Source organism: Ostrea edulis, chromosome 4, assembly GCF_947568905.1.
Source record: "Ostrea edulis chromosome 4, xbOstEdul1.1, whole genome shotgun sequence".
Taxonomy (NCBI): Eukaryota; Metazoa; Mollusca; class Bivalvia; order Ostreida; family Ostreidae; genus Ostrea; species Ostrea edulis.
In genome coordinates this window covers 30,461,373-30,487,717 of record NC_079167.1, presented here as the reverse complement: position 1 = coordinate 30,487,717, position 26,345 = coordinate 30,461,373, and the positions used below count along the sequence as shown (strand labels likewise).

General features: G+C 35.5%; 2 protein-coding genes across 5 annotated transcripts in view; one reads left to right on the top strand and one right to left on the bottom strand.

The window, feature by feature from the left end:
- Positions 1–26,345, top strand: part of LOC125671743 (regulator of telomere elongation helicase 1-like) — a 67,004-nt gene that overhangs the window by 16,184 nt on the left and 24,475 nt on the right. For 3 of the 4 annotated variants that reach the window (XM_056161182.1, XM_056161183.1, XM_056161185.1), the window contains 18 exons: positions 1,907–1,967; positions 4,194–4,278; positions 5,254–5,338; positions 6,918–6,983; positions 8,432–8,585; positions 10,102–10,140; positions 10,335–10,413; positions 13,128–13,228; positions 13,333–13,394; positions 13,478–13,552; positions 14,476–14,554; positions 16,967–17,099; positions 17,219–17,332; positions 20,526–20,566; positions 20,680–20,765; positions 20,911–20,988; positions 21,098–21,175; positions 22,574–22,714. In XM_056161182.1, the coding sequence (XP_056017157.1) occupies positions 1,907–1,967; positions 4,194–4,278; positions 5,254–5,338; positions 6,918–6,983; positions 8,432–8,585; positions 10,102–10,140; positions 10,335–10,413; positions 13,128–13,228; positions 13,333–13,394; positions 13,478–13,552; positions 14,476–14,554; positions 16,967–17,099; positions 17,219–17,332; positions 20,526–20,566; positions 20,680–20,765; positions 20,911–20,988; positions 21,098–21,175; positions 22,574–22,714 (1,557 nt within the window). Of the gene's footprint in view, positions 1–1,325; positions 1,334–1,906; positions 1,968–4,193; positions 4,279–5,253; positions 5,339–6,917; positions 6,984–8,431; positions 8,586–10,101; positions 10,141–10,334; positions 10,414–13,127; positions 13,229–13,332; positions 13,395–13,477; positions 13,553–14,475; positions 14,555–16,966; positions 17,100–17,218; positions 17,333–20,525; positions 20,567–20,679; positions 20,766–20,910; positions 20,989–21,097; positions 21,176–22,573; positions 22,715–26,345 lie in introns of those variants that run through there. The other variant, XM_056161184.1, reaches the window with a different exon arrangement.
- LOC125671739 (uncharacterized) lies at positions 23,191–26,123 on the bottom strand. Its single transcript, XM_048907613.2, has 2 exons — positions 25,828–26,123; positions 23,191–25,571 (listed from the first exon to the last, which is right to left on the bottom strand). The coding sequence occupies exon 2, from the start codon at positions 25,462–25,464 to the stop codon at positions 23,935–23,937; it is 1,530 nt and encodes a 509-aa protein (XP_048763570.2). The 5' UTR covers positions 25,465–25,571; positions 25,828–26,123; the 3' UTR covers positions 23,191–23,934.

Here is a 26,345-nt window from a genome sequence, read left to right as displayed (position 1 = left end):
AAAGAGGAAATGAGTAATGCTGCTAAGGTAACTAAAACAAATTGTAAATGTGTAACTAGAGATTAAATGATTAATGCTTCTAAGGTAACTAAAACAAATTGTAAATGTGTAACTAGAGAGGAAATGAGTAATGCTGTTAAGGTAACTAAAACAAATTGTAAATGTGTAACTAGAGAGGAAATGAGTAATGCTGCTAAGGTAACTAAAAACAAATTGTAAATGTGTAACTAGAGAGGAAATGTGTAATGCTTCTAAGGTAACTAAAAACAATTCATATACAGTAAAATATCTGTATCTCGAATATGGTTTATCTCGAATACCCCGCTTGAGTCAAAGTCGACCGCCGGTCCTGGCCGTTTTCCCTATATAAATGATTAGAAAAACTTCTGATATTTCGAACATGGTAATCTCGAATACTCCGCTTATGTCGAAGTATTTTCAAGGTCCCATACCCTAAATTCACCCAGTTTATCTCGAAGTGCAGTAAATTTTCGGCTCTGCTTACCATACCTGGCGTTGTTAAGTCACACATTCACACCCGCGGCTACTTCAATTATAATTAATGACCGCTAATCCACGCTCGCCTTTTCCGAGCAAATCCAGATTGCAATAAATAGTTCAACAGCTTGGGTGATTAGTGAAGCCATCCAACAATACGGCTAAAGTTCACCGCCAATTATGAACTATCACACCCGATTCCAGGGATGGTGTTTTGAATGACACATGCTCTATCATTAACTTGTGGGTTAGATTAATGCATAAAATCGTCGAAGTATGCTTGAAGGTAATATTCTGAATAACGATATCATAATGCATTTAATAATACACGCTTCATCATTAAAACTAATACACGTACAGAGAAAACACGAAAATTTATTTAATAAACATTTAAAAGTTTTTTTTTTTAATCCGTCTTCTTTGTTTTTTACGTGATAGATTCTTTCATTACAACGCAAAAACTACATCTCAGTCGAGCCTGGACATCAGTAAACTTAAAGTCAGCATACAGGCACGATCATCTTAATTTTGAAAGACATTGTGAATTCAATTGGATGTTTATATATATTAAAAAAGACGAAATGCTTGTCTTTGAAATTCCACAATATTAATTTATCAACTTGAATTAAACTATAAGAAACGGTAACAGGGTTTTTGTTTATAATGTAAATCCTATGCTATGCATCAAATATCCTCCTTTAAAAAATATCCAAGATCGATTTTGGATATCTCGAACCCCCGAATATCTCGAAGTTTTTTCGAGGTCCCTCAGACTTCGAGATAGAGATATTTTACTGTATGTGTAACTAGAAAGGAAATGTGTAATGCTTCTAAGGTAACTAAAACAAATTGTAAATGTGTAACTAGAGAGAAAATGTGTAATGCAAAGGTAACTAAAAACAAATTGTAAATGTGTAACTAGAAAGGAAATGTGTAATGCTAAGGTAACTAAAAACAAATCGTAAATGTGTAACTAGAAAGGAAGTGAGTAATGCCACTATTAACTAAAGGTAACTAAAACAAATCATAAATCATAAATGCACATTTTCTCTTTTATGTTGTTGTTTTTTAACTAGAAAGGAAATGAGTAATGCGGTTAAGGTAATTAAAGCTTGAAACTTTCTTTTTATTAATTCGAGTAACTAGTTTAAGAATTGTGTTTTATAGTTCGTAATCATTAGTCCTTGAGTACCAATTAAGTAATTATTAGTCCCTGAGTACCAGTGAAGTTGTAAGTCCCTGAGTACATCTTTTGGATAAGGGAAACTAAAATTGTGAATTTCATGTTTACTGGGGGTCATAAGGAAAGGGGTCAAAACCTTTAAAAAATCATGTATTGAAAGGAGAACAACAGTGACTTGCGATGTTTCGAACTAAAATTGTGCCATGTTTTTATTCTATTATTTAGGTTCACATGTGCAGAGCGAAGGTGGCAGGGAGAACCTGTTTTTATTTTAATCACTTTGAAGGTAACGGATAACATTAATGAAATGTGCTTTTCTGCCAAAGGGCTGAAATGATTAACAACTTCTTCTCCAGCACCACTGGGCCAATTTCAACCAAACTTGGCACAAAGCATTATTAGGTGAAGAGCTTTCAAGTTCAAGTTTTTTTTGGGGGGGGGGGAGGGGAAGGGACACGCCCCCTTCAAAGGGGAGATAATTACAAAAATAGAGTGGGGTCATTTAAAAATCTTCTCAAAAACCACTGAGCCAGAGGAGCTGAAATTTACATGAAAGCTTCCTGACAGTGCATATTCAAGTTTTTTCATATTACGGCCCCTGGGGGTAGGATGGGGCCACAATAGGGGATCAAAGTTTTACATGCTAATATATAGAAAAATTCTTTTCAAGAACCATTGAGCCAGAAAAGCTGAGATTTATATGAAAGCGTCCTGACATTGTGCAGATTCAAGGTTGTTAAAATCATGGCCCCAGGGGATAGGATGGGGCCACAATAGGGGATCAAAGTTTTACATACATATATATAGAGAATTAAAAAAAAATCTTCTAAAGAATCACTGGGCCAGAAAAGTTGACATTTACATGAAAGCTTCCTTTCAAAGTGCAGATTCAAGTTTGTTGAAATCATGGCCCTTGGATGTAGGATGGGGCCACAATAGGGGATCAAAATTTTACATACAAATATATAGGGAAAATCATTAAAAACAGATTCAAGTTTGTTCAAATCATGGCCCCCTGGGTTAGGATGGGGCCACAATAGGGGATCAAAGTTTTACATACTAATATATAGAGGAAATCTTCAAAAATCTTCTTTTCAAGAATTATTGGGCCAAAGAAGTTTACATTTACATAAAAGCTTCCTAATATAGTACAGATTCAAGTTTGTAAAAATCATGGCCCCCGGGGGTAGGTTGGGTCCACAATAGGGACCAAAGTTTTACATTCAAATATATCGGAAAAATCTTTAGATAGGGGTGAAGGTGACTCAGGTGAGCAATGTGGCCCATGGGCCCCTTGTAAGTATTTTCAATCACGAATCAAATGCGAAAATAATCTGCCAAACTTTGAAATAAAGCTGCCAGGAATGAAAAATTTCATCATGTGAATGAAAGTGATGTACACCTTTCATTGTAATTAGTTGTCTACCAGTAAACCTTACCAGCAAACCTTCCTTTTAAAAAAAAATTCGGGTTGTAAGAAATCTTTATGTTGGGCATTATATATAGCTTGTAGTAAGCTTTAAAATGTCTGCCTAGAAGGTACCAGACACAGTGAATAGCTAATTAAAGTGGACTATTGATGAGGACATTATTTATGAAATACAGTAAATAGTTATTAAACTGCTGAAATGTCCCATGATAGCATGCATCAGGGTGTAAAGTCCTGGTTTTCATACACTGATCTAGGCTTGAGTACAGACTGTACAGATTACAATACACCCGAAGGGCGAGGTGAATATTGTACTTCGAAGGTGGCTAAATCATCGTATTGACCTCAAAAACAGCAATAATTGTTTTATTATATGATTAAATGATTAAAAAACCCTTCAAGATTGTTAATGTGACGACCGGAAAACAAACCTGCTGAAATCTTAGCCGAACCCAGTGAGAAACGCGGAATTTCATTGGACGGCAAAATTAAGTATAATCGATCGCGTCAAATTGGAAGTTCCCGACCTATTTTCGGTTCTATGTGGAAAAAATAATTCCTTATGTTCACCTGGAAGGTCACGTGCAGGTAAACATAACGTAGTGTGATTTCTACATTGTTGGATCTCAGCCAATTAGAGAGCTAGGAATTATTCAATCATGTAAAAAAGTTAAATGTCGCATTGTAATGGTGTATTGTTTGCAAATCATTGAAATTTTATTCATTTCTACATGTTTTTCTTTTGAAAGGTTACTTTTTCAATTGTTCAACAGTAAATCTTATTGAAATGAAATGCTAACATTAAAATAACTAAAAGTAACTTCTTATTTTAAACACTGTGAATTGACTAGAATTTTGCTCAAATTTTGGTGAAAGTCTCGAAAATCTGATCAAATGATGGTACATGGGAAGTGTTTCATGGATATTTGATTAGAGCCAAAACAATGTACTCCAAAGATCCAGTAATCTACCATAGAACGACATCGTAATTTGGTGACTGTAAAAATATTAACAATTTTAAAACACTTTAAACAGATATATATGGTCAAAAACCTTCATTAGCAAGTGGTGAAATAATTTCAGATATCAAACGGAACAGTGAACCTAGGCAGTTGGTGGGAGATGTGGTGGACATAGAAGATATGGTGCGATTTGGAGAAAAACAAAGGTATTTTGAAGACACACCATTGACATGTTCCATTAATTATAATCAATGGTCTTTTGTTTTTGATGATTGAAAAGACAATGTTTCAATTTCATACTACTATTTTGAATTTTAACTTGCTTGAAGCAAAAACTTGAATTCAATCTTTTCTGTTTTGATATTATCTATTTTTATCTGTATTGTATGTTTCCCCCTTTGACTTTTTCTCTAGAACCATTTTCAACCAGGCTTGTGACAAACATCCTAGTGTAAAATAAAATGAGAATTGTTCATATGAAGGGCCACACTTCACTGTGTAGAGGATACAGGAATGGGTCACAGTTTCTATTTTTATACCCCCCGCAACAAGTTGGGGGGGGGGGGGGGGGGATATACTGGAATCGGGTTGTCCGTCTGTAGACGCAAAATGGTTTCCGGGCTCTAAAGCATTATCCTTTCCACCTACCGTCACCATATCATATATATATGGACTACCCATGGGATGAAGATGTTCCCTATCGATTTTGGGGTCAAAAGGTCAAGCGCACTGGACATCGAAGTAGCAATATGGTTTCCAGGCTCTAAAGCATTATCCTTTCCACCTACAGTCACCATATCATACATATGGACAACCCATGGGATGAAGATGTTCCCTATCGATTTTGGGGTCAAAAGGTCAAAGGTCAAGCGCACTGGACATCGAAGTAGCAATATGGTTTCCGGGCTCTAAAGCGTTATCCTTTCCACTCACAGTCACCATATCATACATATGGACTACCCATGGGATGAAGATGTTCCCTGTCGATTTTGGGGTCAAAAGGTCAAAGGTCACGCGCACTGGACATCGAAGTAGCAATATGGTTCGGTTTGTCATGCCATTTGTTTTTTACACTCAGAAAAGAGGTAGTTTATACCTATTACCAACACCCTTTGGGAGATTGGGGTAAGCGGGGGGTATTCTTAGTGATCATTGCTCACAGTACCTCTTGTTCATTGTAGAATATGTCCTTACTATATTGCAAAGGAATTAAAGAATGATGCTGATATCATTTTTATGCCGTACAACTACTTACTTGATGCCAAGGTACAAGTATTATGTAAACATATAAATAATGTATGCTGAATCATGATAATCAGATATCATGCTAAATTACAAGGCAATATCATGATGAAGTCTGGCACTATTTTAAAAACATCTTCCTGTATTTCTTTTAACTATTCTCCTGTTGCACTATATAACATCATTGCAGATAACATGCATTGTTTTAAGCACTTTGCGTAATTTCAGACTGATGGCTTGTTTCCTTTGAAACTCTAAGAGAAACCCACATTTTCTGCAGCAGACACATGACATATTGATCATTTTAGTTTTCCCATTGTATGTTAATCTTCCTGTGCACGGATAGTTGACATATTGATTAACTCACTATTCTACAGTTTAATACATTTAGTGGCATTTTTGTGAACCTAATCCCGGAGGTAATCAAATATTAGGATTGTTTGTTAGCTCACCTGAGCTGAAAGCTCGAGTGAGCTTTTTTCTGATCACCTGTTGTCCGTTGTCCATCTGTTTGTAAACTTCACATTTTCAATTTCTACTCTAGAACAACTGGGCAAATTTCAACCAAAATTTGCAAAAAGCAGCCCTGGAAGAAGGCTTTCAAGTTTGTTAAAATAAAGGCCCATGTCCCCCTCAAAGGGGAGGTAATCACAAAAATAGGGTGGGGTCATTTAGAAATCTTCTCGAGAACTAATGGACTAAATAAGCCTGAAATTTACATGAAAGCTTCCTTACATAGTGTAGATTCAAGTTTGTTAAAACCATAACCCCCAAGAATAGGTTGGGTTCAGGGGATCAAAGTTGTACATACAAATATATAGGAAAAATCTATATAAATCTTCTCAAGAATCACTGGGCCAGAACAGTTTACATTTACATGAAAGCTTCTTGACGTAGCGCAGATTCAAGTGTCAAAACTATAGCCCCTTGGGGTAGGGTGGGGCCACATTAGGGGATCAAAGTTTTACATACAAATATATAGGAAAAATCTTTAAAAGTCTTCTTCTCAAGAACAATTGGGCCAGAGAAGTATACATTTACATGAAAGCTCCTGCCATAGTGCAGGATAAAGTTTGTTAACACCATGACTCCGGAGGGTAGAGGGGAGGGGAGCACAATAGGGGATCAAAGTTTTACATGCAAATATATAAGGAAAATCTTTAAAAAAATCTTCTCAAGAATCATTGGACCAGAAAAGTTTACATTTACATGAAAGTTTCCTGACTTGGCGCATATTCAAGTTTGTAAAAATCATGGCCCCTGGGAGTAGGTTGAGGCCACAATAGGGATCAAATTTTTGCATGCAAATATTTAGGAAAAATCTTTAAATATCAGCCTAGGTGACTCAGGTGAGCAATGTTGCTCATGGGCCTATTGTTTGTATTTTCCACCATTTTTATGGGAAAGCTATCAATGGTTGCAGGTTCAAATCTACCAATAGCTGTAGACACATGAAATTTTGAAAAATGACTTTTTAGAAAAGGGTTAGAGGTCAACACATTTTCTACATGTGGATTTCTTATTGGGGGGGGGGGGGGGGGGGGGGGGGGGACACATGATTTACTGACTTCTTTCAGAATTGATGTTTGTTTGGATTTTTCAGTCAAGGAAAGCTCATGGTGTTGAAATTCAAGGCAACATTATCATATTTGATGAAGCACATAACCTGGTAAGAACTGCATTTATTTTTGTATGGACTTACGGATAGGCTGGACTCTTGACACGTCATAGTAATGGCTGTCATTGCTCTATTATAGGGCTGTCATGGTTCCAGAAATTTCCGGGTCAGTTCAGGATTTCTAATTCGGGTTCGGGTATTTCGGTTCGGGTCTACATAGCTATTTTAAAAGTGTAATATACAAGTTAAATCAAAAACATCTATTTGTATTTTGTTACAATTACTCGCAGATGTGGGCTCTGGTTTAGACTCCACATCCATGGTACTAGAAACAACATTGTCATTTCTACTTGTTCCATTCCATGCTTTCAATGTCTTGTCATTGACGATGTTGATCTTGTGGCATATTTTAAATGTGCCTGACATATCTTACATACTGTCATTGTTTTGACCACAATGTCATCATTTAACAATTTATCAAAATACAGCCACATTCGAGGATTTTGATGTCATTTTGTTTAAATGGATTTCTAATAGTGATTCTATATCAAAAACCATACCCAAACCGAAATACAGAAATATGGAACCAAACCTGACCCTAACAACACAATCCGCGGTTTTCGGTTATTTCCGGTACCCGTTGCAGCCCTACTCTATTAGCTATGACATCATAGCCTGTCAAACTACATTACGTCTCTTAGTAAGCAGTGGTGTTCTAGCTGTTGGGTGCATTGTGATGTCTCGGTGATAATGATCTCAAAGCCGTGTGAATTACATAATTGCGACTTTTGGGATGATTTTTGTTATTGTATTTTTCTTGAATTTCTCCACCAGATCTTATTCAAATATTTGATGAAATATTTAGAAAAAAATTTGGTTTGTTTTGTTCTTTTGAAGTTTAGAATATTGATAAGTATGGAAGGTACTGTTGATAACTATAATCATGTATGATGAAAATGGACAGTTTATTGTAGTGTACAAAGTTAAATGTCAAACCAGTTTAACATTGAGGTAAGCTTGAGTACTTCATGTTCCTATGACATATGAAGTCCATAAAAATATTTTAATGTGTTTCAAAAACAATTGTTATGGTTTTTTTTTTATAGAATCAAGAGAAATGTGTTCGTAGCAATATTGGGGTGTTGAGTAGTAAATTTTTGTGCATTATTGTTATTTTGTTTAAACCACAAAATCTGTAAAGTTATTTAGAAACCATTGAAAGGGTATCCATCCTCCATAGTCTCTGTGATTTTCAGACAGAAAAGTATGATGAGTTTATGATGTCAGGGGAGGTAACTATCTACAGTGACAACCTTCACATGATTGTTGAAAAACGATTGAAGCAAGTGTCGTTAAACATGCTTATAGCTCAGAATCGGGTGGGCATGATGGGTAATACTTATGACCCTGTGACATATATTTTATTGAAAGGCAGAAGGAAATTTCCTAATGGCCAAAGTACTGCGGATAGATGAGTAATGTTGTCCTTGATTTTGCAGGAGAAGATTTGTGAGGACAGCTCCTCCTTTGATTTAACGTCTGCTGACTTGGCCACAGTTCTGGAAGAACTTAGCCGCCTAGCTGATAAATTGTATGAACTGGCCAAAAATGAGGAAACTTTGGTGGAAATGACGGATTCCGGTGTCATGCCAGGTAAGGCCATTAATAAAACTGCTGTGCTTTTAGTTAATGATGAAAAATAAAACTGCTGTGCTTTTAGTTAATGATGAAAAATAAAACTGCTGTGCTTTAGTTAATAATGAAAAATAAAACTGCTGTGCTTTAGTTAATAATGAAAAATAAAACGGCTGGACTTTAGTTAATGATGAAAAATAAAACTGCTGTGCTTTGGTTAATGATGAAAAATAAAACTGCTGTGCTTTAGTTAATAATGAAAAATAAAACGGCTGGGCTTTAGTTAATGATGAATAATAAAACTGATGTGCTTTTATTTAATGATGAAAAATAAAACTGCTGTGCTTTAGTTAATAATGAAAAATAAAACTGGTGTGCTTTAGTTAATAATGAAAAATAAAACGGCTGGGCTTTAGTTAATGATGAATAATAAAACTGCTGTGCTGTAGTTAATGATAAAAAATAAAATTGGTGTGCTTTAGTTAATGAGGAGAAATAAAACTGCCATGCTTTAGTTAATGAGGAAAAAGAAAACTGCCTGCTTTAGTTAATGGTGAAAAATAAAACTGGTGTGCTTTAGTTAATAATGAAAAATAAAACTGGTGTGCTTTAGTTAATGATGAAAAATAAAACGGCTGTGCTTTAGTTAATGAGGAAAAATAAAACTGGTGTGCTTTAGTTAATGATGAATAATAAAACTGCTGGACTTTAGTTAAAGATGAAAAATAAAACTGCTGTGTTTTAGTTAATGATGAAAAATAAAATGGCTGTGCTTTAGTTAATGATGAAAACTGTTGTGCTTTAGTTAATAATGAAAAATAATTCGGGTAGGTTGATAGGGAAAAGATATATTTTCTTATTTAATTTTGATTTTAAAATCTCATTAACATCATGATAAAATGCAATCATTGTCAGATTGACTTACACATGCTCCCTAGTTTGTTCCATGTAATGATTCTTTCCTGCATATAACAGTAAATTTCAGAGCCCTAAATTACCAAAGCTGGATTTACTGAAGTTTAAACGGAAATCTACTTGAATGGTAAACTTTCTGAGACTTGTTTGAAATGATTCCATGACCACACCAATCTTTCCAAAGTACAAAAATTTACCTACCCAGAATTGACTTGGGGTGGGGGGGGGGGGGGAGATATTAAAATCAATTTTTTTTTTACAAGTAATATATAACAAATATTCATAAGCATTTATGCATTTTTCTAAGATGAGTCATATAATTAGAATAGATTTAACGACCCTGAAACTTCTAGATTCTGGAAGGGTTATTGTTCTTTTATATTTTTATGTCATTAAGGCCCAATATTTTCCCAATAGATATACGAAAATGACTGGATTGTGTAACAAATATCTTGATCCTATTTCTCATACGCAATTGAATTTCATTAGAATAGAAGGATATTACAGAGGTGAAATGGAACCCAAAATGTACATTTTTTATGCATGGATACATAATCTTTGTTGCAGGTTATTGTATAGAAAATAGTAGATAATTATAATTTGTTTGATTTTATTACAGAACCAGAGTTCACATTGGAAGATGTTTTGCGACTCAAATGTAAGTAGTTTAAATTTGTTTTTTGTCTTGAAATCATATTTCAGTCATAAAATTTATGTGAAATACGCTTCTTGCTAGAAAAAAAAAGTCATCCAATTTAAAGAATGTCTGAAAAGGTCCACGATAGAATTGATCAGCATTTGTGATAAAATGTCGCACACAGATATAAAGTACATTCATCATTATCACTGTAGCAACTTTCAAACAGCTGGAGGAAGAAATTGACAAAATGGAAGTTCCTAACAAAGAAAAAGGTCTAACCAAGCCTGGAGTGTAAGTGAAAATAAGTTTTCTTAACCTGTATATCAGGAGGAAATTGGAGATTTATGTTTTATATATAGATTAGCAGCAAGCTTTGAAATTCCTACAGTGTAGTTAATTGACTTTTGAAACAATGCTTGCTTTAATTCACACATGGTGGGTAGTTTGTGGAATTGGATGCTTATTTTGGTGGGAATCATGTTTTAGCACCTTTGGTGAGCACTTATGTATAGGGGCATTAGAATATGAAAATCTTTATTCATCCATTATCAAACTACATTGTAATTATGTCAAACATTGCATTAGAACCAAATTGTACCAAATTTAAGGTATACTGAAATAAATACATGTACAGTGTGTTGTTTTAAGATATGATACGTACAGTGTGTTGTTTCTCCTGTGGGTTCTTAAGGTATAAATTCCAGCATCACCTTGGATTTTCATTGGTCAGCACTATTGTAAATCGTCACTTTTACTGTACTCTGCTATTTATGAATGATTTCGTGTTTTATGTTCATAATTTTGCCATTTACCTTTAGTTAAATTATTGCATATAATGGGTGCAGATTTAGGATTTGAAGATGGGGAATGAGGCCTGGGAACTCTCTGGCTCGCCTGCAGGGCCAGTAGATTGCTCTATGTCTGTAGGGCCAGTAGATTGCTCTATGTCTGTACGACCAGTAGATTGCTCTATGTCTGTAGGGCCAGTAAATTGCCTTATGTCTGCAGGGCCAGTAGATTGCCCTATTTTTGGGCCCAAGGAGCAAAGCCCTGTTTAAGTTCCTGATGAATTGGGAGTCCGATTTTGACATTGACTCAGCAGTCATGGGACTGAAGAGTTACAGGTTTGAATCACGATGTGGACACTTGGTGTTTTGTGTCCATATGTATAATAACCATATTTCATATCTAGTAAATGGATGGTGGGATTTTTGTAGTCATGGTATCGTTTTGAAGGGTTTATCGAATAAGAATAATCCACCATTGGGATTTTTAAAATTTTGTTTACTGCTTGATTTATTTCACCTTGAATTTAATAACATTGAAGTTTATGGGAAGAGCATGTTTCAATAAAATATATTTCAAAGAAATTATATTTTCATACAGATCTCTTTGTAGAAAATTACTTACACGTTCTATGAAAATGTGAAATGAAATTAATCATTTACCACACATATTGTTAGAAAATTAGATTTTTCTTATTTTTACAAATCATCGTGATCACTCTTCAAAAAGTCTCAAGTGCAAAAAGGTTGGCTTCTAATCATTTACCAGCCATATGAATTTCATCTACTTCACTTTCATCATTATTTAAAAATAAACATTTATGTTGATTTTAAAAAATCCTTCAAAATTGTTCTTTATTCTTTTGTTATACATTGAATACCTTAATCCATAGTGATTGTCTCAGTCAAACTTGCTGTAAGTGGATGCCAGCTTTGGCTGGGAGTTAATCTACAATAGACTGGTATCCTTCTCAACCAGAGGAAGTCAACTCTCATCTGCTTAGCATCATGAAAATTTGGAAAGTGCATCAGCTCAAATCTCCCCACTTCATCAATAATTATTACATTTAGCTTTGGTTAATTTTATCTATGAATTCCATTACTCGTTCATCAGAATGAAGATGATAACATTGTAATTATTATAAGTGTTTTATTGTCTTATCTCTCATATCTACGTATGTAAGATACAGATATTCTATGAAAGAAAGGTATGTAAGATATTTCTATCTTTCATATCACGTGACGTTTATCTTACATATCCCGTGACGTCATAATCAATACACAACTAGCTTGCAACTTACCTCGCCTCGATTGACAAACACTAGCGTCTGCAAAGCTCTTGTACAAAAAATGACAGATTGTAATGTCCCTGATCATCTCCAGGTGTATGTGACCGGACACAAATATACACATTCCTTGAACAATTACTGCACACTCAACAACAGTCACAAATTCCTCGTACACCTATGTCATCTGGTGCATTATGCCAGTTCTCAGAAACCCAGCCCACACGGTCTATTACTTCTAGGCCTACCTCCACATTCACTCTGTCAACGTCTAATGTCCATGAGACTCGAGTCCTTGCGCGCGTGGAAAACGAAAGTCTAGCCATGCCCATATTCACCAACAAAAACCACTTGGAATCTCTACTCACACACTCGTCATTAAATAACTGCTCAATTAATATCAATATCAAGCTCCTCTAAGAAAAGAAAAAACGTGCAGTTGTGGCTTCATATTCTGATTAGGTCTGTCAAAATGTTTCGCGCTGATGGACTGTCGAGTTACGTCACGCATCACCCTGATTATTGATTTATTCAAAGAGGAATAACTCTAATACAATTCACTTATACACTCGTCGGCCGATTTTTTGTCGGCAACTTAGTTGCCAAAATGAGGGTCGTAGAATTCGATTCTGGTGTTATTTTTAATGTACAGTGAAAAATTAATTAATTGGAAAATTCTCAAAATGGCGTCGCTGGGCACAAGGAAAATGGAAAACTCTAGAAATATGAGAGAAAAATACTCTCTTATGAGTAGCCATGAAATATTAAGGTGATTCCACCCTCGGGGTTGCAAAAAAGCGGTAAAACCCTAGGCAAAGCCTCGGGTTTCACAGCTTTTTTGCAACCCTCGGGTGGAATCACCTTATATTTCATGGCTACTCATAAGAGAGTCTTATAATCTCTCATGACAATGATGTTTTCATTTTTTTTCCAGATTTATATTTGAGCTCTTGTCGAAAGTCAACATTGCATTTGAAACCAAAAATTTTCTGCTGGATCTGTTGGACAAAATCATCTCCTACGTTACTGGTGATTGTAAGTGAATAATCGTTGTCTTGGCTGTAAAACACCTTTCTATTTGTATATTGCACGATGCTTTACAGACGCAATCTACGAGAATGTTTAATTTCCTGTTGTAGCCACAGGAATGGGATTCCACTCGAAAGGGGCAGGGTTGACCAAGATGTCCGACGTATTGCGGGTGAGTTGGGAGAAACTGCTCAAATGAAATCTGCAATAATAAATTGATATATTGTAGTTAATTTGAAAACTTGCTTTCTTTAGGTCGTGTTTAGCAGGGAGGTATCAGATGGGGGTTCTGTGTATCAGCTGCAGCAGATACTGGCCAAGTCATACAAGGTAGTATTATAGAGTTATGCTTGCATTGTATACTGATAAATTATCAAACATGTTTCTCTAATGGGCATGTTTTATTAGTGATTGTATTTGTTGTTTTCTGATTTGTTGTTGATACATGTAGATCATCCCCTTCCCAGAAGGGGGACATATTGTTTTAGTGTGAATTCTTCTCATCTTCTCATACAAAGATTGTCCGGTCAATAATTTTTTTGTCTTTTGACGTAGGCTTTTGATAATTTGTATGTTGGTATACCATGATATGATAGTGTGCCATGTGCCATTTTTGATGACCTTTGATCTTGACCTTTTATGTAAAGGTCAAATCTTTGAATTTTTTGGCATTCTTATTGTTCAGACCATAACATTTTTGTCTTTTGATATTTGTTATGTGGGTATACCATAAAAAAATATGGAAAATGGAAGGGGAGACATCAGTTGAGTGTGAGTTCAACATGTCAATATCTGCCATGACATGGGACGTCCATATTTAAGGTTATATCCGAAAGAATCATGACTCTTACTTCTAAATGCAGAGTGTTTATCGAAGGAGCAATCACTACCTACATGTACATGTATTTATTAGATTTGGCATGATTGGGGCTCATCTCGCAGTCACAAAGTGAACCCCCTAACCACTAACCTACCATGACTGGCCAGTTCATTTTCGTAGATTCAAGATTGTCGTTATTTTTCTGAATTTCTAAATTTCATGATTGTAATATTGATGCATTTTGTTTATTTCATTGGTGTACCATGTTAGTGTTATTGTGTAATGTTTGTGATATCGGTGCATCATGCATTATGATACAGTCAAACTTTCTTACTTAAGTGGTTTGGACTTCCGAATCACTTTGACATATCCATGATATAGCGGTGTTGGAGATAGCGAAGTTCGATTGTATGTTTACAATATTTGTTGCCAGGTTCACATCCAGCCTGTCCAACCTAACAGAAAGAAGAAGATGGATTCCTGGGCCACCCCAGCAGCTGCTGACAAGATGGGTCAGTGTGTCCACTGTCTCTAGCACTGTTACATGTACCTTACTTGCTTCACATGTAGAAACAGAGTTTTCCGCAATCCACATTACAAAATTTAAAACTACCATCCTCTCTGCTTTCAAATCGGGATAATCAATAGAAAAAGAAGTACAGTGCAGTACGTTGTACAAGATATTTAGAATAAATTTCATTTCTCTGTTCAGGAAACGTTTCTTTGAATCCATGCAGAGAAAGTTCTCTTTAAATCTCAGAAAATGATTCCATTTGTAACATTCACTAACTTTTGATTGCTCTGTACATATTACATGTGTATAATCATTTTTATCATTATATAAAGCCTTAAGAATATGACCACAAGACTAAAAAAAAAAGATGGAAGAGATGCTGACTGAATAACCTTATAGAAATTCAAACTATGGATGTTGACGGAATTCTTTTGGGTTGTTTTTTGTTTTTTTAATACTAAAAACACCTATTATCTTATTGAAAGCACTGCTAGGCTGTGATGTTAATTAAGATCTGTGAAGCTAGTGAAGTTTGAAATGGCTTGTAATTTTCTATATATAGGATTATAAATCTCCTGTGTTAAAGATGAACAAGGAATCATATAATGAATTCCATGCCACGCAGTGAAAGCACTATTAGCAGTTTGAACTCCCACATGACAGGTGCAAGGCAAGCCAAATTGCATAAGTGAAACATGAAAACAAGATCAAAATATTTAATCTATAAAACTACAAACACAGAATTTAACCATGGCACAGCACCACGATAATTGACATTGTGGAGACCCCTAGGGTGAGGATTTAATTAAAAGAGAAAACACCCCAAAAACAGACAATGATACAATTATGAGAAATTGATTGAAGAAATGGTAAAAGACAGGACATAGATATGTATTAGACCAGCATTCAATTGATAATTCAAGTTAATTAGGCCTGTGAGAAAGATTTGGAGAGTTAGTAGAATAACTGATATCTTTGAGTGGTGATCTGTATCATAAAAAATTGGTAGAATAATTGAATTATTTTTGTGTGGAGAATTTGAATAATTGAGTTATTTTTGATTGGTGATCTGTATGAAGAATTTGAATAATTGAGTTATATTTGTGTGGTGGTCTGTATGGAGAATTTGAATAATTGAGTTATATTTGTGTGGTGGTCTGTATGAAGAATTTGAATAATTGAGTCATTTTTGTGTGGTTATCTGTATGGAGAATTTGAATAATTGAGTTATTTTTGTGTGGTTATCTGTGTGGAGAATTTAAATTATTGATTTATTTTTATGTGATGATCTGTATGGAGAATATAAAAAATTGTGTTATTTTTGAGTGGTGATCTGGAATTAGTGAATTATTTTTGATTGGTGATCTGTATGGAGAATTTGAATAATTGAGTTATATTTGTGTGGTGGTCTGTATGAAGAATTTGAATAATTGAGTTATATTTGTGTGGTGGTCTGTATGGAGAATTTGAATAATTGAGTTATATTTGTGTGGTGATCTGTATAAAGAATTTGAATAATTGAGTTATTTTTGATTGGTGATCTGTGTGGAGAATTTGAATAATTGAGTTATATTTGTGTGGTGGTCTGTATGAAGAATTTGAATAATTGAGTTATATTTGTGTGGTGGTCTGTATGAAGAATTTGAATAATTGAGTCATTTTTGTGTGGTTATCTGTATGGAGAATTTGAATAATTGAGTTATTTTTGTGTAGTTATCTGTGTGGAGAATTTAAATTATTGATTTATTTTTATGTGATGATCTGTATGGAGAATATAAAAAATTGTGTTATTTTTGAGTGGTGATCTGGAATTAGTGAGTTATTTTTGATTGGTGATCTGTATGGAGAATTTGAATAATTGAGTTATATTTGTGTGGTGGTCTGTATAAAGAATTTGAATAATTGAGTTATTTGTGTGGTGGTCTGTATGGAGAATTTGAATAATTGAGTTATATTTGTGTGATGGTCTGTATGAAGAATTTGAATAATTGAGTTATATTTGTGTGGTGATCTGTATGGAGAATATGAATAATTGTGTTATTTTTGAGTGGTGATCTGAAATTAGTGAGTTATTTTTGATTGGTGATCTGTATGGAGAATTTGAATAATTGAGTTATTTTTGAGTGGTGATCTGGAATTAGTGAGTTATTTTTGATTGGTGATCTATATGTAGAATTTGAATAATTGAGTTATTTTTGAGTGGTGATCTGTATGGAGAATTTGAATAATTGAGTTATTTTTGAGTGGTAATCTGAAATTAGTGAGTTATTTTTTATTGGTGATCTGTATGGAGAATTTGAATAATTGAGTTATTTGAGTGATGATCTGGAATTAGTGAGTTATTTTTGAGTGGTGATCTGTATGGAGAATTTGAATAATTGAGTTATTTTTGAGTGGTACTGTATTGCAGGTAAAACCCTTAGTTACTGGTGTTTTAGTCCCGGTCACAGCATGCTGGACCTGACTGCCCACGGAGTGAAGTGTGTGATACTGACCAGCGGCACATTGTCACCCCTGGACTCTTTCAGTGCTGAGATGCAGATGTAAGTGTTAATTTCAAGTCCATAAAAATTTAATGTTCATAGAGGAACAAAATGTCATCTAATTTGTCCTGTGTGTTCCAAGTGTTTTTATGCACAGTGAATTGTATTTGTTTCTGCAGCCCTTTCCCAGTGACACTGGAGAACCCTCATGTGATTGACAAACACCAGGTGTGGATCGGGACTCTCAACAAAGGTCCTGATGGGGTGACACTCAACTCAAACTACCAAACAAGGTATTTCACTCAACTCAAACTACCAAACAAGGTATCTCACTCAACTCAATCTACCAAACAAGGTAGCTCACTCAACTCACACTAACAAACAAGATATCTCAATCTACCAAACAAGGTATCTCACTCAACTCAAACTACCAAACAAGGTACATCACTCAACTCACACTAACAAACAAGATATCTCACTCAACTCAAACTACCAAACAGGGTATCTCACTCAACTCAAAACAACCAAACAAGGTACATCACTCAACTCACACTAACAAACAAGATATCTCACTCAACTCAATCTACCAAACAAGGTATCTCACTCAACTTAAATCAACAAACAAGACTTCTCACTCAACTCAAACTACCAAACAAAGTATTTCACTCAACTCAAACTACCAAACAAGGTATCTCACTCAACTCAAACTACCAAACAAGATACATCACTCAACTCAAACTACCAAACAAGGTATCTCACTCAACTCAAACTACCAAACAAGGTATCTCACTCAACTCAAACTACCAAATAAGGTATCTCACTCAACTCAAACTACCAAACAAGGTATCTCACTCAACTCACACTAACAAACAAGGTATCTCACTCAACTCAAATCAACAAACAAGATTTCTCACTCAACTCAAACTTCCAAACAAGGAATCTCACTCAACTCAATCTACGAAACAAGGTATCTCACTCAACTCAAATCAACAAACAAGATTCCTCACTCAACTCAAACTACCAAACAAGGTACATCACTCAACTCACACTAACAAACAAGATATCTCGCTCAATTTAAACTACCAAACAAGGTATCTCACTCAACTCAAACTACCAAATAAGGTACATCACTCAACTCACACTAACAAACAAGGTATCTCACTCAACTCATTCTACCAAACAAGGTATCTCACTCAACTCAAACTACCAAACAAGGTATCTCACTCAACTCAAACTACCAAACAGGTTTATCACTCAACTCAAATCAACAAACAAGATTTCTCACTCAACTCAAACTACCAAACAAGGTACATCACTCAACTCACACTAACAAACAAGATATCTTGCTCAATTTAAACTACCAAACAAGGTATCTCACGCAACTCAAACTACCAAATAAGGTACATCACTCAACTCACACTAACAAACAAGATATCTCGCTCAATTTAAACTACCAAACAAGATATCTCACTCAACTCAAACTACCAAATAAGGTACATCACTCAACTCACACTAACAAACAAGGTATCTCACTCAACTCAAACTACCAAACAAGGTATCTCACTCAACTCAAACTACCAAACAAGGTATCTCACTCAACTCAAATCAACAAACAAGATTCCTCACTCAACTCAAACTACCAAACAAGGTACATCACTCAACTCACACTAACAAACAAGATATCTCGCTCAATTTAAACTACCAAACAAGGTATCTCACTCAACTCAAACTACCAAATAAGGTACATCACTCAACTCACACTAACAAACAAGGTATCTCACTCAACTCATTCTACCAAACAAGGTATCTCACTCAACTCAAACTACCAAAGAAGGTATCTCACTCAATTCAAACTACCAAACAAGGTATCTCACTCAACTCACACTACCAAACAAGGTACATCACTCAACTCAAACTACCAAACAAAATATCTCACTCAACTCACACTACCAAACAAGGTACATCACTCAACTCACACTAACAAACAAGATATCTCACTCAACTCAAACTACCAAACAAGGTTTATCACTCAACTCAAACTGCCAAACAAGGTATCTCACTCAACTAGCATTAGGAAAAGTGATTTTGCCGTGTTCAATCCCATGGGGATCCAGGTTTAAATAGGTCCTCAATACACCTTGCTTGTCATAAGAGGTGACTAAATGGGGCGGTCCTTCGGATGAGACTGCAGAAACCGAGATCCTGTGTCGCAGCATGTGTGGCACAATAAAGATCCCTCCCTGCTCAAAGGCTGTAAGCGCCGAGGATAGGCCAGAAATTTGTAACCCTTCACTGGCAATGGTGATATTTCCATATGAGTAAAAAATTCTTTAGTAGGACGTTAAACAATATACAATCAATCAATCCTTGTATTTCTTGATATTTCATTTCTTCAATCTTGCTTTGTTACATATTTTAGAGAGACATAATTACACGCAATGAAGTTCTTGTCAGCACAACCTCTTTGAGACTGCTCAACAGAATTTCATGAAACTTTGTAGTTAATAAGGACACACTGTGTAATGTGCATATTCCCTGGAAATTCTGATTCAACAATTTTTCTGGGAGTTATGCCCCTTTTTAGCTTAGAATTTCTAGTCCCTCTGTCCTGTTCTTTTCAGCGCAACTCCTCTGAGACCACGAAACAGAATTTTGTGAATCTTTGTCGTTAATAAGAACACACTGTGTAGATGTGCAGGTTCCAAGGAAATTCTGATTCTATAATTTTACTGGGAGTTATGCTCCTTTTGAACTTAAAACTTCGAGCATGTCATCCTGTTCTTGCAGTAATGCATAGCATTACCATTCATTATGTGAGGCATTGTCAAGCAATGTTGGAGCGTGGGGAATGTGAGCCTGCTCACTTTTGCTTTCTTTCATTATGATTTATATTCACTTTGTTGAAGGCTACATTTGTAAACAGAATTATTCTTATGAGCACCCCGTTTTTGTGTCAGTGTTGCTAAGCACTAATTCATAAGTACATAAAGTTCTCTGGGGTATAATGACGGTGATATACTGGATCAACACCAAGAAATATTTACATATTTATAGGACTGGTCGAAATCTGACCTTAACACGTGTGACAGAAGTCGTTAAAACGGGTAGTGACAGTTTCATCGCCAAACGCTCTGCATCACGTGCGAATGTCACGGGTCCTCAGAGATGACCTTAAAAACGGATGTCCCGTGTCACAGTAGGTGTGGCACGCTAAAGAACCCTCTCTGCTCAATGGCCGTAAGCGCCAAGAAAAGGCCTAAATTTGAAGCCCTTTACCGGTCTTGATGATGTCTCCATATGAGTGAAAAATTCTTGAGTGAGACGTTAAACAAGATACAATCAATCAATCAATGATACCATGTGATATTCCGAACAGCAAAACTATTTCAGCATTGCCCATTAAAGATCTTTATTTCGTATTTAAGAATGAAATTAATTATTATGTAGTTAATGAAAACAATGCAAACCGACCTCGTCTTTTTGTAGGTTCAATGAGAATTACCAGGCTTCACTAGGGAAAGCGTTAGGTTTGTACAAAATTATTTGACCTGTGATTGAACAAAGGTTATAGATGTCATTGAATTCCTGTACATGTGATTTACAATGCCGGATAAGTTGTTCACATACATATCAATTTCAGTAAACTTTGCCAGAGTGGTACCTAATGGTGTGCTGGTGTTTTTCCCATCTTACCCTGTGATGGAGAAATGCATTGAGAACTGGCAGGTAAGAAAATATTCTAGCTGTCTACGCAAAAAAAGTTCTGTAATTATAGCATTGAGAACTGGCAGGTAAGAAATCGCTATAGCTGTCTACGAAAAAAAGTTCTGTAATTATCGTTGCATCAAATAAGAATACTGAATTTTTTCAGCAAAACGGGGTATACAGCTCAATTACCCAATATAAACCAGTTCTGGTGGAACCCAGGGGAAAACAGGCATTCAGTGATGTAAGAATATCTCTCTCTCTCTCTCTCTCTCTCTCTCTCTCTCTCTCTCTCTCTCTCATGAATCTTTTGTAAGGTAATTTAGCTTGATGATTTCTTGTTCATTAACCAGGTCATGGAAGAATTTTATGAAAAAATTAATGACCCAGCCTTAAATGGAGCCATATTTGTTGCTGTTTGCCGAGGAAAGGTAATAAAATACACATCTCAGTAGAAGAAGGTGTGCATGATTACTTTGATCTGAATATGATTATTTATATATATATTACAGTCAAAACTGCCATAGCAACCCACTGTATTAAGCGACTCACTATTGTATGTGACCGTAAAAATTTTAAAAATTCCCCCTCCCCTCCCCCTGGAACACTCAACACATGTTTAGTGATGATGTGGGAACTCCTACCTACTTTGAGAAAGAGAAAATGTGATTGTCCAGATCTGAAGCAACAAGTAAATCATTTACATGATTGTCTCTTGACCATACACTACAGATGGTCAAGTGTAAACACCGATTTAAAACCTGTATACGTTAAAATGCATGCCAGGTATCCTTATAAATACACAGGTGTGACTTGTTAACAATGTATCGGACGACCATACAACTGCATTAATCTAATAGTGTATAATTGTTGCACACGTATTTGCTTATATGTTTATGTTTAATAATTCAAAGCTTTGAACTGTGAAAGAATATATAAGTTTAATAGCAAGGGCATTCATATTGTTCAGATACATCTACTTATACTCACACTATCTTTCTAAACATAACAGAAAAGTGGGGGTCTTTGTTTAGTTGTCTGATTGTGAACACATCATGATAGGTGAGTGAGGGTCTGGATTTTGTGTGATTTGGTTGTACACACATGATCATTCTAAACATGATAGGTGAGTGAGGGTCTGGATTTTGTGTGATTTGGTTGTACACACATGATCATTCTAAACATGATAGGTGAGTGAGGGTCTGGATTTTGTGTGATTTGGTTGTACACATATGATCATTTTAAACATTATAGGTGAGTGAGGGTCTGGATTTTGTGTGATTTGGTTGTACACACATGATCATTCTAAACATGATAGGTGAGTGAGGGTCTGGATTTTGTGTGATTTGGTTGTACACACATGATCATTCTAAACATGATAGGTGAGTGAGGGTCTGGATTTTGTGTGATTTGGTTGTACACACATGATCATTCTAAACATGATAGGTGAGTGAGGGTCTGGATTTTGTGTGATTTGGTTGTACACACATGATCATTCTAAACATGATAGGTGAGTGAGGGTCTGGATTTTGTGTGATTTGGTTGTACACACATGATCATTCTAAACATGATAGGTGAGTGAGGGTCTGGATTTTGTGTGATTTGGTTGTACACACATGATCATTCTAAACATGATAGGTGAGTGAGGGTCTGGATTTTGTGTGATTTGATTGTACACACATGATCATCTAAACATGATAGGTGAGCGAGGGTCTGGATTTTGTGTGATTTGATTGTACACACATGATCATTTTAAACGTTATAGGTGAGTGAGGGTCTGGATTTTGTGTGATTTGGTTGTACACATATGATCATTTTAAACATTATAGGTGAGTGAGGGTCTGGATTTTGCTGACAACAATGGGAGAGCTGTGATAATTACTGGTCTCCCCTTTCCCCCTCGAATGGACCCAAAAGTTGTACTGAAAATGCAGTTTCTGGATGAATCAAGAGGCAAAATGGGATTCAAGGTATGTTCTCTGCTATTTATTCAGTTTATCAACATTTAGCCTTGAACAGTATTAGATTTACTTTAACAGGTATGAAGGGGATTTCTACTCATGTTATGTAGTGATATGTTGATGGTGCTGTGTAAGGCAAGCACAGGTGCAGCTGTGGAGCCAGAACATTTTTTGAGGAGATTTAGTATCCCCCTGGCAAATTTTACCAGGGAGTTTAACTTACACTAACGCTTTGCATTTTACATCTTAAAGTGCACCAAAAAAAAAGGCAAATATAATGTTCATTTTTACCAAACTTGGGGGAGGGGCTTTGGTCCCCACCCTATGTGTGCAACTGATCTTAGTCATAATTAGTGTTAATTAATGAGTGGCTTTTAAGTGATGTACAAGTTATAATGCATTAAATCCATAAGCCAAAATTCACAATCATGACTGTCACAGTGAAGAACAAAGTCTTTACATCTTCATTAAAAAATTTACATATATAACAGATTGAAGTGGTTTTATTCAATCCAATACACTTACAATGTCTGCCAGTTTCTATTAACAGCAATTAAGAACTTTTTTTTGTTTTAAATGGAAATTTCAAGTAATCTTTTCATTTTTATTCCCTATATGTATATATTGTTGCCAAATTAAGTTAGCCTAGCACTCAGCACATTTATATCGTTATGTCACACTTACAGATCAATCATGTTGAGTATTACGTGCTCGGCGCGTTCTAGATTCATTATCTCTATAAGTATAAATACTTGTTGTGAAATATTCATACCTAGCTTGTGTAATTTTATGTTTCAATCCAATACACTTACAATGTCTGCCAGTTTCTATTAACAGCAATTAAGAACTTTTTTTTGTTTTAAATGGAAATTTCAAGTAATCTTATCATTTTTATTCCCTATATGTATATATTGTTGCCAAATTAAGTTAGCCTAGCACTCAGCACATTTATATCGTTATGGCACACTTACAGATCAATCATGTTGAGTATTACGTGCTCGGCGCGTTCTAGATTCATTATCTCTATAAGTATAAATACTTGTTGTGAAATATTCATACCTAGCTTGTGTAATTTTATGTTTCCTGTGTATCCTGTTTATGTTGTATCGGGGAAATATCTCATGTTACAGTTCCATGAAATAATTTGATTTCCTGCTCTTGAGAAGGACAAACAATACCTACTTATTTAACAATTTATGACATCAAAATGGATGATGTACATTTACAGTTCATTTCATATATTGCATGACCTTAACATTTCCTGACACGTACAGACCGACCCACAGCCTGTCTTCTTTGTCGATAGTTAGAGCTGTGGGCAGGTCAATGTCGGGGTGACTGGCACATCTCAGGTACTGCCCATCTCTGTGGAATATATGTAGACAGCTGTTAACATAATCAGTCACAATGATCTGACACAAAGAATCCGTCACGATTTGATCAGGGACAAATGGTTTCCTCCGCAGAGCCGGATCACAGTGGTACTGAAAGCGAAAGTCACCCATCTTGTCCACCACAACCAATGAATTTGAATTGGTATCTGAGGCACATATATCACCGTTTTTATTTTCTGCTAGGAACACACACTTGTATCCACTGCTGAAAAGAGGCTTTCTATTCTTGTCGTATTGAATTTCTTGGACCATATTCTGCCCTTTGTATCGGACAATTTTGCAGCGACTATCTCCTGCTGTCCTCAGTGTTATTAGGAGGTGACCAACATCAGTTTGCAATATTCCTTGAGGGTGCCAGCCAGGTGGTGTCTCCAATAGAACTTCTGTTTGAGTACCTTTGACAATGTTCACACACCTGTTCAGATAATCGCTGTATATCACCTCTCCTTCCAAAGTCGCAGAAATGTCCTGGAACTTGGTGTTTAAAGCTTCGAGAGTTTCTAAATCTATTCCATGAATATTCATATGCCTGATGGTGCCCCCCTTCCCACTGAGCCAAATTTCATTCCGGCCGTTGTAAACCATACGATGAAGATTTTTGACACCAGAAGAGAAATCAGCTTTGATTACTACCCTCTCGAGGAATTTCTTTGTGGGTTGTCCTTCGGTGTTAGTCATGGTATCAAAAGAATTCATGACTATAAGAGATGATCTAATTTCTCCAAACTCAACGCACAGACCCTGCCCTACCTGTATGGGAGGGGTAGTGAATGTTGGCACCCCCATTTCAAATTTAGGAAGACTATTTTTTAGGGTTGTCAGTTTTGATTTGTACTGAATGATTTCATTTGAGTTGTTTCCCGATTCTAATACCTCAGTGTTAAGATGAATGATCTGTGGTATATCTAGAAGGGTTTTTCTTATCCTTAATTGAATATTTTTCAACATAGCAATATCATCGTCCTTTGTATTTTGTATTTCTTTGTGAAACTGGTCAAATATTTTGTCCACTTCCTGATGCCATTCATTTCTGAAACAATCGACAGTTTCCTCCAAAGCTTCGTACTGGATGAAGATTTTAGAAATGTGATCCTCCACGTGTGCGTCCTCCCTCTGTAACTGTGGAATCAGAATCTCCTCAATTTCTGTATTGTCCTCCTCCATTTCTCTTCTCTTCACTCGCATGATGCTCTCCATTTCTGCTTTGTCGGCCACATTGTGGTTCCGGTGATTTTCAGTGGCACAGTTACTACAGATGGGAACATTACACTGTAAGCAGTACCTCGTGTATCTCAGCTCGGGGTGGTAGATGCACGATATGCCGTCTTCCTTGTTTTGGGAGATGTACGGCACACCGTCATTCATGGCTCTGTATAATGAAAGTCGATGTATCGTGCAACTTCAAATGGACTTTTTCGGGCTCTCTTCGAATTCCCCTTATGTTACAGCAAACAGATTCCTCGTCTACAGAACTGTAATAAAATTTTGTATAATAAATATGGATAATGTATCTTCTGTCAATGTTGTTTAAACCGTTTTTGTGGTTTAATTCCTATTGATTTCTAGCATGTGAGTGGTTTTGAATTTCATTCAATCTACACTGTACAAAAAAACAAAAACAAAATCAAGGAAAAGTTATCAAAAGATTTCTGGTGGTTAGTTTTAGCAGTTTATTAAAGTTTTGTTATCTCAATGAACAGCATCCATTGATATATAAAAGATTCATACCTGTGTTCAGTGCAGTCTATTATGCAGTAATGTACAGTTCCTGGTCACATGATCCACAGTTATATTAGATACACTAAAAGTGCATTGATTTTTGATTCAGAAAGTTGTGATCCATCACATCCTGTTTATATATTTATAGAAAGTAGAAATATCTGACATTATGTTTATTTCCTAAAAGTATTGAAAACTTCCTCATTTAAATATTATTATGTTGATGATGATAGTGAGAAAAATATATACTTCAAGAAGAATTCAGTAAGGTTGAGGGCATAATTGCTAGTGTAAGAATTTATCTAAATTGATATAGTAGTTGAATACTTTCAGATTTTTCTTCATTATGCCAATAGAGTTAATATAACATTTAATTATTATGTAAAGTCTTTCATCAGTATGGGCATTATTGGGGGCATTTGTGTTTGTAGAACACATCTTGTTTTGTACTGCTGCCAAATATTAGAATTTAGCTTAGAAATGCAGAACAGGAAATTATAGCTACATGCCTTATTTATGTAAGAATT